This window comes from Emydura macquarii, unplaced genomic scaffold, assembly GCF_026122565.2.
Source record: "Emydura macquarii macquarii isolate MOO-44397 ecotype Brisbane River unplaced genomic scaffold, CSIRO-AGI_Emac_v2 contig_2205, whole genome shotgun sequence".
In the NCBI taxonomy this organism is placed as follows: Eukaryota; Metazoa; Chordata; order Testudines; family Chelidae; genus Emydura; species Emydura macquarii.
In genome coordinates, this window is record NW_027132342.1 from 24,768,228 (window position 1) to 24,785,675 (window position 17,448).

At 38.7% G+C, this 17,448-nt stretch overlaps 1 protein-coding gene across 4 annotated transcripts in view; it reads right to left on the reverse strand.

Moving 5' to 3' along the window:
• The window catches only part of LOC137160848 (uncharacterized), a 258,303-nt gene that overhangs the window by 136,931 nt on the left and 103,924 nt on the right, over nucleotides 1-17,448 (reverse strand). The window contains exons 2-3 of one of the 4 annotated variants that reach the window (XR_010921985.1): nucleotides 5,565-6,279; nucleotides 1,575-1,673 (exon numbers count right to left, since the gene is read on the reverse strand). Coding sequence is in view for 1 of the 4 variants with exons in the window: in XM_067559764.1 (XP_067415865.1) it covers nucleotides 6,266-6,279 (14 nt within the window). In the remaining 3 variants the exon portion in view is untranslated. Of the gene's footprint in view, nucleotides 1-1,574; nucleotides 1,674-2,005; nucleotides 2,043-5,564; nucleotides 6,280-17,448 lie in introns of those variants that run through there. The other 3 variants (XR_010921986.1, XR_010921987.1, XM_067559764.1) reach the window with 3 other exon arrangements.

The window sequence follows — 17,448 nt, forward strand, 5'->3', positions numbered from 1 at the left end:
AATCTCAAAGTTTCAGCACATCATTATGTACTTCCTGGAAAAGATTTATCTGTGAATAGCAATACAGAGGCATGCTCTTTGTAGAGAGAGGGGCATAAGTCTAGCATAGCGAGTCTCAACCTTTTGCTGTCCAGGACTCATAGACAGTTTCTTGCTATGACCTACCCAGATCTCATGATTCTTTGTTGGCAAGGTTTGTCCATCATGAAAAATAAGATTGTTTTTTAAGGCAAGGGTAGAAAGTCCAACATATGGGTCAAATTAATAATGAAATTTGAGGTACTGCAATTCTTAAACATCTCATCAAAAACTTGTAGAAACAGATTTTTCTAGAATTAGGCAAACATGACAAAAATCTGTGAATTTAAGATTTATTCATATGGAAACTTGGTTTGTTTTATAATGGGTAAAGATTAATAAAGAACATGTTGAACTGAACATTTTCAATTTCCTCCTGATTTTAATTGCTTTTCTAGAGGTTTCTTACTACAGCACCCACTAGTAATTATAGGAAATATGATAGCTTTTTGGATAGAATACAGGCTGTATTTTATAGATGTCAATACTCTCTTGAAATTCAAAAAAAGAATCCATTCCCACAACACCAGAATAAAATGACTTTGCTTATGAAATTGGCATCAGCAAACATAAACCGAGCAATGAATCTAGAATTACATCCATTTTAAATGATTTTTTGAGAATAAGGGATATTATTAGAGACAGCATGTGAACTTCATATTGGTTATCTGCTATAAAAAAACAGAAAATTAGCAATATCTTCTACTAAAGCATAGTTTCTCAACCTGTGGTACGCGTACCCCCAGCAAGACACAGGCAGGGGGCACCTGTGGAAAAACAGAGTGAGGGGGAGGTGGGCAGCAGCCCCCAGCTTCTGGGGGAGGTGGGCGGCAGACCCCACTTCCTGGCCAGTCACAGCTCCCAGCTGGGAGGCGGGTGGCACAGCTGGCTTTTGGCAAAGGCACATGGCAGCTGCCCACTTCCCGCCCGGTCCCAGCTCCTAGCTGGGAGGTGGGCGGCAGCTGCCTGCAACTTGCCCAGGTGGCAGCCTCCCTCCCTGGCTCTCAGCCCAGTGCCCAGAAAACTTGTCAATTTTACTGCTCTAGTTGAGCAGTAAAATTGACAACTATGACAGCCCCAGATTTCACCAGTTACCCTCTTTTCCTGTCTCTCTTTCTCACTCCTTCCTCCTCTCAAATCTATGGCAAAAAATTTGGCACGGCATTTTATGTTCCCCACCATTGGCATGCCACTCAAAGCCTCCTAGCTTTGGCCAACATCACCTCTAGCCCAGGTACCTTCTTGACTGTGCACCCCTGGTGTAAAGGTGGTAACCCTACCCACACTAGATCTGACATCTGTCATATCATGGCCTTATATACTCAGCCCTTCTTCCAACGTATGGCTCGCATTAGTCTGTAAACATAAAATCCCATGGAAAATTGAGTGTTGGGGTACTTATTAACATTTTCAGAAGTTAAGGGGGTACTTGCTACTTAAAAGGTTGAGAAACACTGTGTTAAAGGAATATGAACACATGATGTTACTGCACCTACCTTTGCTTGTGAATTCTATTTCTGCCTTCTCTTTCCATGGTAATTTTCAAACCCTGATGTAGATATTCTTGAAGCAATGTTCCACCTTGATCTCTGTTTCTTTTCATCAGATTGTTCATGACAGGAAAATAATTAAAATAATGGACCCAAAATAAACCAACAAACAAATACAGATCATCAATTAACCAGTAGCAATCTATTAAAAATGACAAAGTTATCTATTTATCATAACAAATTTGTCTCTACTGTTCCAATATGGAATACAATTTCAACTCTTTGCAGTCAGTGAAGCATGAAATAGCTCGTCAAAGATATAGTCTAAACTATGAAACATACAGAAAAATAATCACACTGTGCTTGAAAATGCTGAAAATAAATGTATTTATAAGAACCAAAATTGCTTGGATCGCACCTCTGATAAAGTTACTTACACCCCTTTATAGAAGTTTCTGTCATGGCAAATGTCCTTCTCTTATTTTACAGTCTGAAAATAAGAAACTTATTTTCTAAGATTTCTCCGAAAGTACGGCACATTTTTGTGATAAGCCAACCACATAATTAATTTATAATAAAAGCAGTTATGTGTTACCTATTAACAGCAAAATGCCAAATCTTCCTTCTTATTTAAGCTACCTTCTTAGGAGACTCAGAGTGACACCCACTGGCAGCAAAAAAGATATGGCCTGCTAAATTCTTACAAGTAGTTAGAAGTTACTGCCAAAAGGATCAAACATCCCTTCCTAGCTTCTTTTCCCTATAACTTACAGACTTCAGTGTAAATTCCATATATTCTGTTGTACTTGGGCAGCAACTCTAGATGTCATTAGAGGGATGAGACAAGTTGAATCATAATTTCCACTTGTAATACAATCTGAAAACATCCCTTTCCTCACCAGCATTGTGAATTTTGACCTGTTTAAATTCAATTATTCCACATTCAAGAGGATGCAGGTGAAAAGGGTGCTACACTGAAGGGGCAAGAATTCTCTTATCAATGTTGCTGGGTTGGGTTAGGAATTGATACTGCTGTAGACATGAGTAATGGGGTTATCATACAAGTAGTAGACTGAAACACTGTATCACCATTAGTTGGCATTTCTATCCAGCTAAATTTGCTTTTGCTGCTGTTGTCTCGTGATTGGCCTACTCCATCCTTACTGGCTACCTCCTGCTATCAACAAGTATCAATATGGAAACAAAATACTAGAACAAATGTGTAAAGAAAAGAAACAGAAAGGTAATAGATATATCTATCTAAAACGACGTAATAATTATTATAGGACCAAAACAAAAACAAACTTAAAATTCACAAGCTTTGGACAAAAAAGGTTTCCTCTTATCTTGACAGTTTGTGGAAGAAGTTGATATAAATTCATCTGTTTAGAGAAGAGTAATTTACTGAAAAAAATTATATTTCTATAACTAGTGGTTGTTTTTAAAAAATTACTATAAATCAAAAAATGGGGAAAAACATTTCTAAAGGTTTTTAATGGATCACAATTTAGTGAACTAACCAGAACATGCATCCATGTGGAAAAATAACATTAAGAACGTATATTATAGTTATCTGACCATAGCTGACAGACTCCAGCACATTACCTTAGTTTCCTAAACAATCCCTCACTTCTGAATCCTCTGCTTTAATTTTCCTACATATAAAATGGTGTAGAGATGTGCTAGTAATATTTTACCAAGGTGCTAACACAAAAATATATCTCCATAGCCTGTGATAATCCCACTATGCCCTGCCATACTTGCAAACAAAGCTGCTTTCTCATAAACAATGAAGGCGGCAACACAAGATATAAACAAACATATTAAGTGAACTTGAAGGACACGTTTACTCTTTTTCTGGAACAATACACTGAGTATATCGATAGTTTAGCACAGAATTCTATACTTGTGTAAAGTGAAGGAGAGGTTTGCGCTCTAGAAGTATTTTTTGAGGCCAAGAGATAAGGGATGATTTATTTTCCCAAAATATGAAGCTAAAGAGCAGACATAAGGGACTGTTTGAAAGAGCAATCAGGGGCAGAAACATACTTGTAAACTTTGTAGATGGACCATACCAAAAGAATCCAAGGTTCAGAGTCTGAGAACATTACTGTGTGCACCTCCTGCAAAAGATGTTTGCTAGATCTGTGGTTACAAATGATTATGGCAGCTTATTTTGGGGTTCTGAGTGGGGTGTTTGGGCTCATGCATGTCAGGAGGACTACTGCAGGGCAGTATTGGGTAGGAGGTACTGAGTGCTGAGTAGGGGCGAGTGGCTGGTGTGCATTGGTGGTGCTGGTCGAGGGGGGTGGGTTTGGAGTTAATAGTACTTGTTTGGGAATCCTGGCTGCTGGTGTGGGGACACTGGTGCAGGGGCTTGTTGGCACTTCTTGCAACCCTGAGCACATTTCTGTAAAACACAGCTTCTTGGAGCAGTGCTTCCCTTCCTCTGCAGCTCAGTGCTGTGTGAGTAGGGGGGGAAGAGGGATTGAATTAAGACTGCAGTGGGAATGATTAAGACTGGAGCAGATGTAGCAGCAGGAGAGGCAATCAACCCTAATTTTCTATGATAGTCAAATCAAGTTTGTTAAGGAATATTTTAAGCACACAATAACAGCCAGGTTCAGTGATCTTCTATTTCTAGCAGGAAGAGAGGTAAAGCACATAAAAACAATCTGCATGATAAAAGCCTGACAGCATATCCTCCATGCATACCGAAGAAAATAACATGCCTATGACATCTACAACAGCAGCAATTTTCAACTTCTTATAGTACTGATGCAATGCACTTTGCAGTCATCATTCTTGCATAAATCTGTGTCATTTTTTATGTTATAATTTTGCGTTCCAATGGATCAGTTTGTATGCTCTATATCTGTAAATGAGCCAGATAATACAGAATGTGAAAAGTGATTTGTGCTATCAGTGACATCAGGAGTTTTGCTGCTGTAGTTATTAACAGATATTTTTTCATCCAGCAGCATAGACTAAAATCAATCATTCTGATAACTAGGCATGGCATGAGCTGTCCGCACTGTCATTTCAATCTGATTAATCACACATACACAGACCTTTACCTTAAAGGAGCAATTGTTCACATTTAATCACAAAGAAACATTCAAGCATACCATCATACGTTACTAAATTTAACTGCAATTTATGTCTTATGTTTTAGCAAATATGTTTATGATAATGTGATTCTGGCATATAGATATATTGTTTTGCTCATTTTACAAATATTAAAATCTAAGCAAAGTAAACTAATACATTGTATTTTGGATCATTTATCATATTAGATTTGCAGCTTTTGAAGTTTCCATTATACACACATTCTTTATCTGAAAATTTATCCTAATAATCATGGTATAGATGAATTATTAGGTATTATGTCTTCTTCAGTGGAATACCAAGCATACCAGATAATAGATATCATCTCAAGCAAAGAAGAAAGGGTACATATTATCAAGATTTGTTGTACATTTTATTAATTAGTCCTGCTTTTGGTTTTGGGGGCTATGTGGGAGGGTGGTTAATCCTGGGAACAAAGCACAGATGTTAAGAGTTATGGAAGAGCTGGTCTCTTTTTATCGCTAATAACGTTAGTATCCCTAAGGAAGACTAAAACTTTAAAAATGACGTCAGGTCTATCCTATCTTAATCCTGAGGAAAACTCTTTGAGAGCATTGTTTGGAGGGAGGTGGAGAGCTAGAGGAAGGTCAGTTGGAATCTGGGTCTCAAGCAAGTAGGTTGCAGTTACACCTCAACTCAGTGCATTTCAAATAAACAATGAACCTTAGATAAAGAGTGTGTGCATGCATGTTTGTGTGTAAGCAATGTCCATGTACACCCCAGTTCAGCAATATACTTATGTATGTAACTTTAAGCATGGGGTTAGTTCCATTTACTTCAGTAAGGCCAATTACTTGCTTGAAGTTGCACGCACCCCTAAGAATCTTACTGAATCAATCAGTCATAATAAATAAATGCATCATGCACCTTTGACCTGGTCACCTGTAGTCACGGATCCACAGGTCCAGTGCTCTCACACAGCTCTGGAACAGTCCCCTGGAGAATCCCTTTCAGTGTGTCAGCCCCCTTAGGATCACACTCTCTCACTGGGGTAAGCCCCTTGGCTTCAGCGCCTCCTGGGACCAAACATTGGAGCCTTTAACATCCTTGCTTTATACCATGAGCTCCCCTCAGCGAGTCCACCTGGATTGGACACCAAAGGGAGATTTACACACCCAAAGAAAGCAATGCACCTCCAATTTCCTTAATCTGGAGTGACTCTCAGCCAGCCTTGTAAAAACAGAAGGGTTTATTAGATGTCTGGAACACAACATAAAAAGTCCTCAGTTAAAATAAAGAACAGAAAGGTACTGCAAAGTCCAAGTGGATGGGACCAGAGTCCCAGAGCTCTCTCGTTAGTCCCAGTCCAAAAGCGTCTCTCGTTTCCCGCAACCCACACTTAAAAACCCCACCTGGCTCCTCCTCACTCCTTTGTCCTTGTTCCCAGGCAAACATTGTCTCCTGGTCCACCTCCTAGCCCTTTGTTCTCTATCTGGTCAAACTTGGCTGGCTTCCTGTGAAGGGGTAGGTCATCCATGATTGTTAGTTACTAGGTACCAAATATCTGGGCAATTATCTTCTGAGACTCTTCATGGCATGGGATCAGGCTTCTGACATCCAGGCATCCGTCACACCTGGATCTCTGCAAAGAGTAAACAAAGTTTGTCCTCCCTCACACACACAGTTAACCATGCAGCACATAGGGAAAACTACGCACACACAATATTTATCCAAAATCTTGTGAAAAATTTCCACTCCATCACACCTGTTTTCTTACTAATCCATCCATATTTTATATATTTTTAAAAACAAATATTAAAATGGCTAAATATAGTATAGAGCAATTACTATCCAATAAATTGACAATTAACTAGAACTCAGGCAAATCCAATTTTTTTCATAAAAATGAAATTAAGCAGTGTGACAATCTTGGCTCGGAGGTACAAAGACCTGATGTTCAAAAACATTTTGTGTCACCGTAATCTAAAACTAAGCATTTATTTCCACCAATAACAACTTTTAATTTGTCAGGGAAGACTAGCCATACTTCCTCCCCTAATCTAAGATGCAGAACTTGCTATTGTGTTCCATGCCTTTGTCTTCTCCAGATTGGAATACCTCAATGCACTCTACAGGTGTCTACATCTTAAATCCATTCAGAAGCAGCAACTAATGCAATATATTGTAGTTCACTTATTAAGTGGAGTATCTTGCAGAGAGCACATGACACCAGCACTCTGTGACAGACGCTCCATCATTGTCTGTTCGGTTCTGTAGCAAGACTAAAGCATAATTGCTTAATTATTATTTATTTATTATTAGGGTAATTGCCATACTGAATCAAAACCATAGTCCATGCACTCTAGTATCCTATTTCTAACAGAGGCCCCCATCATAGGAAAGTGCAAGAAACCTTTAGTAAGCAAATAATAGACAATCTGCCCCCACAAAAGTCTTATCCTCACCCCCTAATAATTAAAGACTCCTTTAAGCCCCAAACCATGAAGCTGTTCAGGCTCCATAACCCTTTTTTAGCATTAACTGTTATATCTCTTGATATCCATACACAGGTCCAATCCCTCTGTGAACCTTGCTAAATTCTTGGCCTGAACAATATCTGGTGGCACTGAGTTCCACAGTTTAATTACACTTTATGAGAAAAAGTATTTCCTTTTATCCATTTTGAATTTGCCACCTTCCAATTTTAATTAATGTCTCCTTGTTCTTGTGTTATGAGGCAGAGAGAACGGAAACTCTCAGTCTACTTTTTCTACCATTTATTTTTTATATAGGTCATTTTCCTGAGGAAGAGAGATTGGGAAACATGAGAGATGATCTCTCTCTATCTCCGTCTCCATATGATACTGCACAGTGGAGGTACTTGAGCTATCACTGCTTGTTTATGCATGAGGGAGCTCCAGATACTGTAGGAGAGACATGCAAAGACTCGCAGCTGAAGAGTGATTGAAGAGACCAAGACAGGGAGTGTTTAGTTTATAGAGGAGATGAATAAGAGTCGACAGAATACAGGTATACAAAATAATGTAAGATACAGAGAAGGGTAAATAGGAGTGCCTGATTTACTGTTCATCATACAAAAATGAAGGCTCATTCAATGAAGTAGAATGGCAACTAATTTAAAATTATTTAAAAAATAAATATTGTTGTTATTCAATGCCCCAGGGTATCACTGAAGCCAGAAACTTAACAAGCCTTTTTATGGCTTATCAGAACAGTCATAATTACTTTATATTGGATTAAAAAAATTGGAAGGAATATCATGTCTCATGCTTCAAGACATAAACCAACCACTAATTGCCTTGGGTTAGGAAGAACCTTCCCAGATGGGCAGATATTCTGTAATGGTTCAGCAAAGGATTACTTGTATTTTCCAATGCATAATCTAGAGCTGGCTATGTAAAAGGACAGGATCCTGAACAAGATGGTCTGATGGAGTATGGTAATAATCCTATCTGGTTTTGTAAGAGCCTTTGGCTTTGGAATACATTCTGCCCTTTGGTCTGAAAACCTTAAAATGAGTAAACCCACAGGATCAGCAGCAAAGCCCATTTCTCTTGTACAGATGTTTGGAGAGGTCTGAAGTGGCTGGGCTGTGGCATTTCTTTCAGGAATGGAGGGATGTGACAATCTGGGCTGGTAATATTTTCTTTGATGACTGGCTGTTTTATGCTGCACTAGTTTTGTTTTATTACTATGGATTGCATTTTTACTTCAGCACAGGGACCTAGAGCCTGAAATAGACTTTTTTTTTTAATTTGTTTGGTTTTGAAACTGAAATAAATAAAATATAAATCTCATATTTAAATCTTCTCAGTTTTGCTGACCTTTTTAAAATCTTGAAACATGAAGCTTCCCTTGATAAACAACAGATTTCTTCTCCTCTCAGGAAACAGAAACTTACTAATAATGTAACAATATTTTGATCACACACATTTTAATAAGAGAATTCATTTTGTAGCAGTAGAGAACATTTAAACTCAGAAATGTTTAGTATCTCTGGTAAGTTTGTAGAAAGATTAAATCCCTCAGAACCCTCATTTAATCAAATTATTTTTAAGTTTCCAACCTGAAATTTATTTTAATCTAAAATAACCAAATACATTTTTTCAAATTTCAGTGTAAGGTAAACCTTTATGAATGTGCTCAGCTTTACGTATGTGAACAGACTCGTGGACTCAGATGCAAAAAGCTAAGCAAAGTATGAGGAGTTTTCAGAATTAGAGCCTCAGTTTGCAATATCATGTGATACATTATTGAAGATAGTACGTTTTTCAGAACGTGCACAATAGATTCCTCCACCTTAGGTATTATTGGAACTCTGGTATCCATTTTAACTCATTTTTAAGTTGATATAAGGAAATAAGTAAAGTCATTTGAGTTTAAATCAACCAAAATCGAATTCCCAGAAACTCTAACACAGTTCCTCACACTAACTGGAGAGGACCAACTAGAGTCTACTGTTTGTATCTCCACTGGACCCTTATCCAGATCACAAATATAAATACTGGGGTCCCTGATGGCAGAGCTTCAATGCAGATTTTTTCTTTTCAGGGGCCTTTTAGAACGTTAAGCTTTTTCCTCTCTGTAAGGAAATTCCACTAAAAGAAAACCCAACAGGAAAAATTCAAACATTCATATTTTAAAATATATTCGTTACTGCCCAATTCCCTTTAAAATGCTTTACTCCAAAAAGTGATCTATGCTATGCATCTTCCCATACCCCCTATTTCCACCAAAAATAAAAAAAAGTTAGGCAGGCTCTGAACTCCATAATCACAAGCTCTAGCAATGGCAATCAATTGAACACAAAAGCATCACAAAGGAAAGAGGTTCTCTTACCTGAATACAGCCACTGGAAGAAAAAATGAATCAAGCCAGCAATATTTCCCCAATGTCAGACTCCACAATCAATATTAATGTAACCATAGAAAAAAAGGGCCAGAACCGGGTCAACATTCCAAAATAAGATATTTAGTTTTATCTGCTCATCATATCATTAATCTGATATAAACAAACAAAAGTAGTATACAGTCACAGGTCTTTTCAAGTGCTTCCTATTGCCACTTGGGATGTGTGTGAATATTCGAATGAGCCTGTGAGCACAGACAGCTTTTTTCTTTTTATTATAATAGCCTTCATATACCCTTCTTCATCAGTTCATTTAATATTTCTGCAATTAGCTTGCTGCCCGCATCTAACATGGAGAGTAATAAAACTGCTGATAGACTGTACAAGCAATTTGTAGAGAGAAACATGAGCAGGGCCAGGCCTCATGTGCCCTGTGATTATGGTTATGCTGCAATGTCATGGCCATAATTTATATTTTTGTCACGTTGCTGCACAAACCCGTTTGTGCTGCATAAACACACACAAATTCTGCTGTCTTTCATTGCTGAGCTTCCCCACCTGCCATTTTGCTTTCCTGATTTTTTTGTCCCTCTCTGTTCCTTTGTACTGTAGTTTCACCATCAGTGGGAGTTCTGTGGTTTTCAGTGCCTGCCAATAGGAAAAGGAACTACACTCTTTGTGGACTATAAAATATTTCTCAGCCATTCAGCAGAACTGCAATTGATTTCAAGATACAGCCCTTAGTAGTATATGGCCTTTAATCTCATTTCAAAGGTGAAACATGTTTTAAATTACATTACTGCAGACATTTAAATAAAAAAAAATATGACTTACATTATGAAGTGACTGAACTTATTGTGATTTAAAACAAAATCACTAATTCTGAAATTGAGTAGAGAATATGAAATCTGGCACAGACCAGCCAAGTTAGTATTCAGGTCTATCCCTTTAAACTACACATGATCTCTAATCAGAGTTGAATATGGCAAAGCTATTCTCACACAATTCATTCGCATTTTAAAATGACTTAATTTATATTCAGTTTTATATTCAACACACTTTTCTTTATTTGACCTACACCAGCACAGTTCAAGTACTTATTCAAACAAAGTTTTATTTGCATCAATATTCTGTAGAATTAATTTCAATAGACTGTTAAGAAACAAACTGTGATTTTATTTATTTATTTAGTATTGTAGATTGAGAAATCTAAATCTTGTCATTCCAGAACTAAATATGTATGGCATCTACTTTGTAAACAGGATTTTTAATGGAATGTTACTTACATAGCATGCACTAGAATACATTTTACATAGTACCTATTTTGCTATGCATACATAACCATTTTGTTTTGACTAACAGCAGTTGCTTATTTAATAAAAAGGATTGACTCCAACAAAGAACTACCGTGAAATTTTTATACTAGAAAAGCAAACAGTGCTTTTGCCATCCCAGAACTCTGCAAATACATAAAGACATGAGGTCTCTTTAATACTAATATTCACATCATTAGAATTGTTATCATCACCTATCTGAGGCTTTCAATCAAAACATTAGTTCTTTATGACAGAATCACTGAAATTGTAGCTATTCAATTTCTGAATCGCCACCATTGATGAATCCCTTTATGTTCTAACGTTTTTTAAATACTTAAAGAAGTAGAACTTATCTTCAGAGCTGGTTGGGAATTGCTTGACAAAACAGTTTTTTGTCAAAATGCCGATTTGTTGAAATTAAAGGTTTTCATGGAAAAGGGTCAGTTTCAGCAAAACTTTTATTGGGAACATTTTCTCAGGTCCAGGATGGAATGCCTTGTTATGCTGGCTGAATTGCAGGGGGGGGAGGGCATTTATTATATCAGTTAACATCAGTATGTCAAAATCATAATAATTCATATGAAATATGCTGTGTCAGGTACTGTTAGAAAGGCTATAATGTGGTAAGTAAGATAATAAGGTTTATGTTCATGTGTTATATGTGTAATGGAAGTTATGGATATGGTTAATATATCTGTATTTCAAATTGTGCTGTGTCTGGGCGACAACCCAGACAGGATGGCTGCAGCACAAGCACCTGCTTAATGGCCCACGAAGGAAACTCACAGGTATGATGGGCCAGGGGGAGAAGTCAGGAATATACCTGATGAGTTACCAGTTACTTATGTGACCCTGGACTCCATGTTATTCCTGAAAAATTCCACAAGCAGCATGGCAAAGGCCAAAGGACATAAAAGGCAGCTGCACAACATCCATTTTGTCTTCAGTCTTCAGTCAATCATTTACCTCTGAATTAACTCATTTACAACTGAACTAAACTTATGCTGTGAAACAAAGGACTGAAACCCATCCAGGCACTGGATGTATACCAAAGGGACTATACAAGCCTGCAAACTCCACAATTCTATTAAAAACCTGATATATATGGACTTTTAAATCAATTGTATGTGTTTGATTGCATTAATCCTTTATCATTTCTCTTATAGGTTTTTTTTGTTTGTTTGTTTTTGTTTTTTGTATAATAAACCTTTAGTTTCAGTTACTAAAGGATTGGCTGGCAGCGTGGCATTTTGGGTAAGATCCAAACTTATATTGATCTGGTACTGTGGCTGATCCTCTGGGGTCAGGAAAACCTTTTTGGTAAAGAGCATAGAGTTTTAAATAACTAATCTCTTTACTGGACCTAGTGGCTGATTGGGAGCCAGAGACTGAAATGCAGTAAAGTGGGCTGTGTATATTTTTATTTTGGCTTCTTGATAACCAGTGTGGGGAATCAGAAGCACTGTTTGTGGCTGGTTGGGAAGTCTAACTTCAGTGTCACCAACCACTGCTGGGAGAATCTGCTCTCTTTTTGCAGCCTGCCCTCATCTTGGCATTTTCAGGTGGCTGCCCTAGGCATGGACGGGTCACATGCCTGGTCAAAAGGGGGGAAGTGGGGAGAAAGACAGAGAGACAAAGAGAACACCAGAATAGCCAACAGCATGGTAGTTTGGGCACTCTTTGGATGTAGGAGTTTTGCCCAGTTTGCAGCAGGAACTCTCTTAATCTTTTCTGTTGGAGCTGTTCTGCTTTGTATAAATAAATTATATTTATTGTTCATTCTGTTCTTGAAATTGATAAGTCTGCACAAAGCATTCCATTCTTCCACACATGCGCACAGCAATCTATTCCTCTGCATGGGCACAGCACTGCAAGCTAAGGTAATACTTAAAAGATCACAGTTTGGGGGCATTTCCACAATTTCCACACCCTCTCTCAAACTGTGATTTGCACAGGGGCCTACATGTAAGTCAATGACAACATTCCTATTGACTTCAAAATGCAGGCCCACTGTCAGAAAAAGAATGCAGTAGTCTGCTTCATAGTCCCACTGTATATTTGAAGCCAAATTCATTGTCAAGCAGAGTCTTATTCCAAATAGAACATCACTGACAAAATTTAAAGTATTTATGAATTTTAAACTGTTTTTTATTTTCAAAGCATGTTTATAAGTGTTATACAATGATAAAAATTCAAAATACGAATTTTAGATGATGCTTTTATAATGTTACTCTACCTTTTATTAATTTTGTAGTGGCTCCTTGAATATTTTTTCCTATGCTCTTTCTCCCTGTTCTGTGCATCTCTCCCTCCTGCTGTGTGCGTCTGCTGTGTCTCTCTCTCACTTGCTCTCCTGCTGCTGTTTCCATTCACTATTTCACCCTTTCACTCCCACATGCATGTTTGCCATCTCTCTCTCTCTTCCCACCCCCACCCCCACACACAGAGCACACCCACTGTCTCACTGTCTCCTGGGATATGTGCATCCAGCGTGTCTCTTTCTCCATTCATGCTGTGTGCATGCGCCATTTCTTTGCAGCCCCTACGAGCATCTACCACCACCCTCCTGTCTGCCTCTTCCTTCCCTCATGTCCTTTCCCTCCCATACTCTCTAGAACCCCCTTGCTCTGGCCCTTAGCATTGCTTATCTTCAACCCTCACTTTCTCTTCTACCTTCTGCAGCTTTATGTCTCTTTCCTCTCTCTTTTCTCATCTGTGCCATTCTCCTTCCCTCAATCCCTTTTCCATTGTCTCGTCCCCTACTCCATTCTTTCTCTGTTCTGTCTTCTGTGCTGAAATAAAATGTTTTGCTAGTATGTCAGAATCATCATGTGAGTCCGTTTCACTGTTATCTCAGACTCATGCCACAGCCATTGACAGTCTCCTTAATTTTCACAATACTCCCCACTTTCTGCAACATACACAGAGAAAGGCTCCCCAGTACATTGTACTTTCTTTTATTTTCATCTCCCCATGCTGCCACTCCTCTCTATGTAAATCTGGGTAAACCACAGTGGTCAGTGTTATACATCCCATCTGGTCCTTATCCACAGCAAAGACAGGTCTGTTACAGCTCTCACCTGGCAAGCTAACTGTTTAGCTCAAGATGCAGAGACTCATGCTTTCTGCTCTAGATGTCCCCAGCTCAGTCCCAAATGTCAGCCAAGATGATGGTCGTCACCTCTGCAGCCCCCTGGGCTTCCAGCTGTCAAACTGCTGCTGCCAGGTAAGCCTCAATCACCTGAGTCAGCCACTGTTGCTGCCCCCAGCAAAGGATAGGTGGGAGGAAGTTCCTGTTGGCTCCAGACATCTCTGGCAACCCACAGTAGGAGGAAAGAGAGGAGCAGGGGACACCAGGTCGCTGGGGAGGCAACAGTTCTGACCACACTGCTGAAGCTTTTATTCCCCTCCCCTTCTCAAATAGGCTGATGATTCTGATGGCTGGGCCTAGTGTGCTTTCCCTCCTCCCAGGTGGTGCTTGACTTGGGCCAGAATGCTGGAGTTTCTGCCTCCCCTCCTTTTCCAGCATCACAATATATGATGTTCCAGCATCACAATATATAAAATGTTATGTGCATCATTTGACAGGCAAAGGGGGTGTCATCCCTAAAATTGTTCTTGGTTACAGCACTCGTCCATGTGTAAGTCAGCTCTCAGTTCACACATACAACAGAGGCAATACATCCACACCAGAAACTATGGGGAATGTGTCCAAAGAGGGTTGTTAGAAGGCATATAATACACATTACAGACACAGATAGTAACCCCTGCATCTTGAGTTTTCTGTTCTATTTTTCAAATTACCCGAACAGACCAGAGCTCTTGCTATTCAGAATTGCTACAATATTCCAATTTGTCACATCCTGCCTTTCACTCTTGTGTAGTGTGGCTGTGTACTGCTAAACAGTTGCTGTATTCCACCCCAGATTTGGCTTCATTTCAGTGGTGAATGAAGTGATTCCATATACAGTGTCCCAGGTACTGTGTAGCAAGATGGACCTAAATTTCGCAGCAAGGTCCCCTGGTTTTGTGGCACTTTGGCGCGACAGTTGGAAACTCTGATGCAGTTTCAGATAAAGTGCATTGAATTAAGTATAAAAATGAATAATGCAATTAGTAGAGCATTACTTGATATTAAATTCAATGTATTTTCCTTCCCCTGCACACAGCACTCCAAATTTTCATTACGTGGCATAATTTTGTATTTAAAATGTATAATTGCACTTTACATATATTTTAAACGTGAATTTTGTTTTTAAAATGTATGATCAACAATGTCAAAGACGCAGTTGGAGATTTTGGCAGCTGGAAAGGAAAAGTTAAGGGATTTGGTTCCTGGGAATTAGGATTTAGGATTGTAGGATAAGCATTGTTGCTGCATATTTCTGCTAAAATGATCATCAGTAAAATGGATAATGCAGACACTTAAACTGTCCTCATTAAGTTTAAGAGATTGCACTCCACTGAGCTGATGAGATAGTCAAACCGTTTCTGAGTTCTTGTTTTAGGCTGCCAACAGTCTCAGGAAGATATCACTGCAATTAACATTTGGTTCATATTTGGAAAATTTCCTTTGCAAATGTAAGGATTAAAAACTGGGGGGGGAAAAGATTCCATTACACAATTCTGTGTCAATGAGTGAATTCTGACACCATGAATCACAGAAGATATAGATCCCTGCCTTCATGTAAAAGTTTATAAGGTGCTTTGGGATCTTTCAAATGAAATACAGAAATAAGAAAACCGCTGGAAAATATATAAGTAAATTTGTGATATTCTTTAGCTTCTAAACATACCTCCAATATTTTTGTTATGTGAAGTAGAAACTTCCATTTGTACTTGAAAGAATAAGCCACCATAGTAACACAACTAAACTGAAGGAACATTATCTTGGTTATCTAAAATTAGGTCAAAGATGTTTTTGAATTTCCTACCTCCTTTGCCAAATAAGACCTTCTTCATACAGGAATAAATTTCTAAGCCCCAGCTGAATAAGCAGCTAACAGAAAAGCATTCTAACAAAAATGACTGAGGCTCAGGATATGAATGTAAAATTGATTGCTTGACCTACTCTGTAACACAGTTCATATCATGCATATGCACCTGAGAAGCTATTATGATTTGCACATCTTCTATCTGAATGACTGCTATCTTCACTATAATAACTTTACCAGTTAAATCACCATCTGTGTCTTAGACTTTCTAAAGTTTACGTCTCCCCTCTCTGACCTAGAAAAAGAATAAAATCTTTTTCCTCTATTGTAGAAGAGGAAGTGTCCCTACACTTTGCAGGAGAGCTGAGCTAAATTATCCATCTTAACCATCTTTGGGAAATTAAGTTATACAGGCACAGATTGTAGAGTATGGGTGCAAAATAAAATCTGCAGGCCTGCTTCCTCTATTAAAGACAAGGGAGTCTGGGGAAGGAATAACTGATATTTTTTGCCCTGTCTTAAGGAACTACTTAAATGCTAATGCACCAGGCAATAATGAAGGGAAGAAAGATCTTTGATACATGGTAATGAGACTGGCGTGACATCTCTAAACTACTATTTAAGTCCCTAGTCAATAAAGGCCACAGAAGTTAAATGGGGCTCTCTCCTTGTTGAGTCAAAACACTGGAAATTGTAGAATCTGTCATTTTTTTAATAATCAATCAGTACTTAAATAGTCTGTATGTTGATTCGGTTTCTCTTCATTATAAAAATATATGGAGGTAGATTGTGGCTTATCTTGTGCAGGTGCACAAAGGCTGAGAAGGCAGAGGGCACAAACATCCCTACACAAGGCAATCACAGTCTCATACCTTACATTCGTTGTTACACAATCACCATTGGTACACAATTATCAAGGGTGTATAACACCAATAGCAATGAGAGATATCCCAAAGATGATGTTGCATGCTCAGAGTCAGGACAGTTAGCATTATGACATCATCTATCAGGAAGCAAGGAGGCAAAAGAGTTTTGTAATCAAGTACCTAATTGGTATAAGTGTCCAGTCAGTCCCCATTTCCCTCTTACTGGAGAGCTTCCAAAGATGCATGCAGAGAGAAAGACTGAGAGCAAAGAAAGTTCACAATCGGAACAACATCTTATATCAGAGTGGAGGTGGACAGATTGCAGGATAGATAGAGAAAGGACTATAACTAACAATTACTGGAGAGTAACATTTCCTTGCTGTACACCACTGTTCCCAAACAATGACAGAGAGCATTCAGGTCAGTAAGCGGATGACTTGAGGATATAGGCTTATATTATGGAAAAGCCTTATCTTTTCCATAAGATAAGCCTAATACTCATTGACCATGAAGTCAAACTCCACCAACAGAGCAGCGTTTCACCAGTTCACGGTAGGCACCTTCAGCCTGGTCACAAGCTGTGTGGATTCAAGTGCATATCCATTTAGCAATGGGAGCCTTCACTGCTGTTTCATCTGTATCGCATCCACTTCTTCTTTCCTATGGTGATAGTAAAACAACGAAAGCACTGGCATGACTACAGTTGGCTGTGAATGTCTCTTGTCCAGTCTAGAGCAGGGGGTAGCCATATGAATGGCTGCAACACCTCCAGAATGAGCACAAATTGGGCAACATCTATGATGTGTCTGACAGTTTGCACCATGCC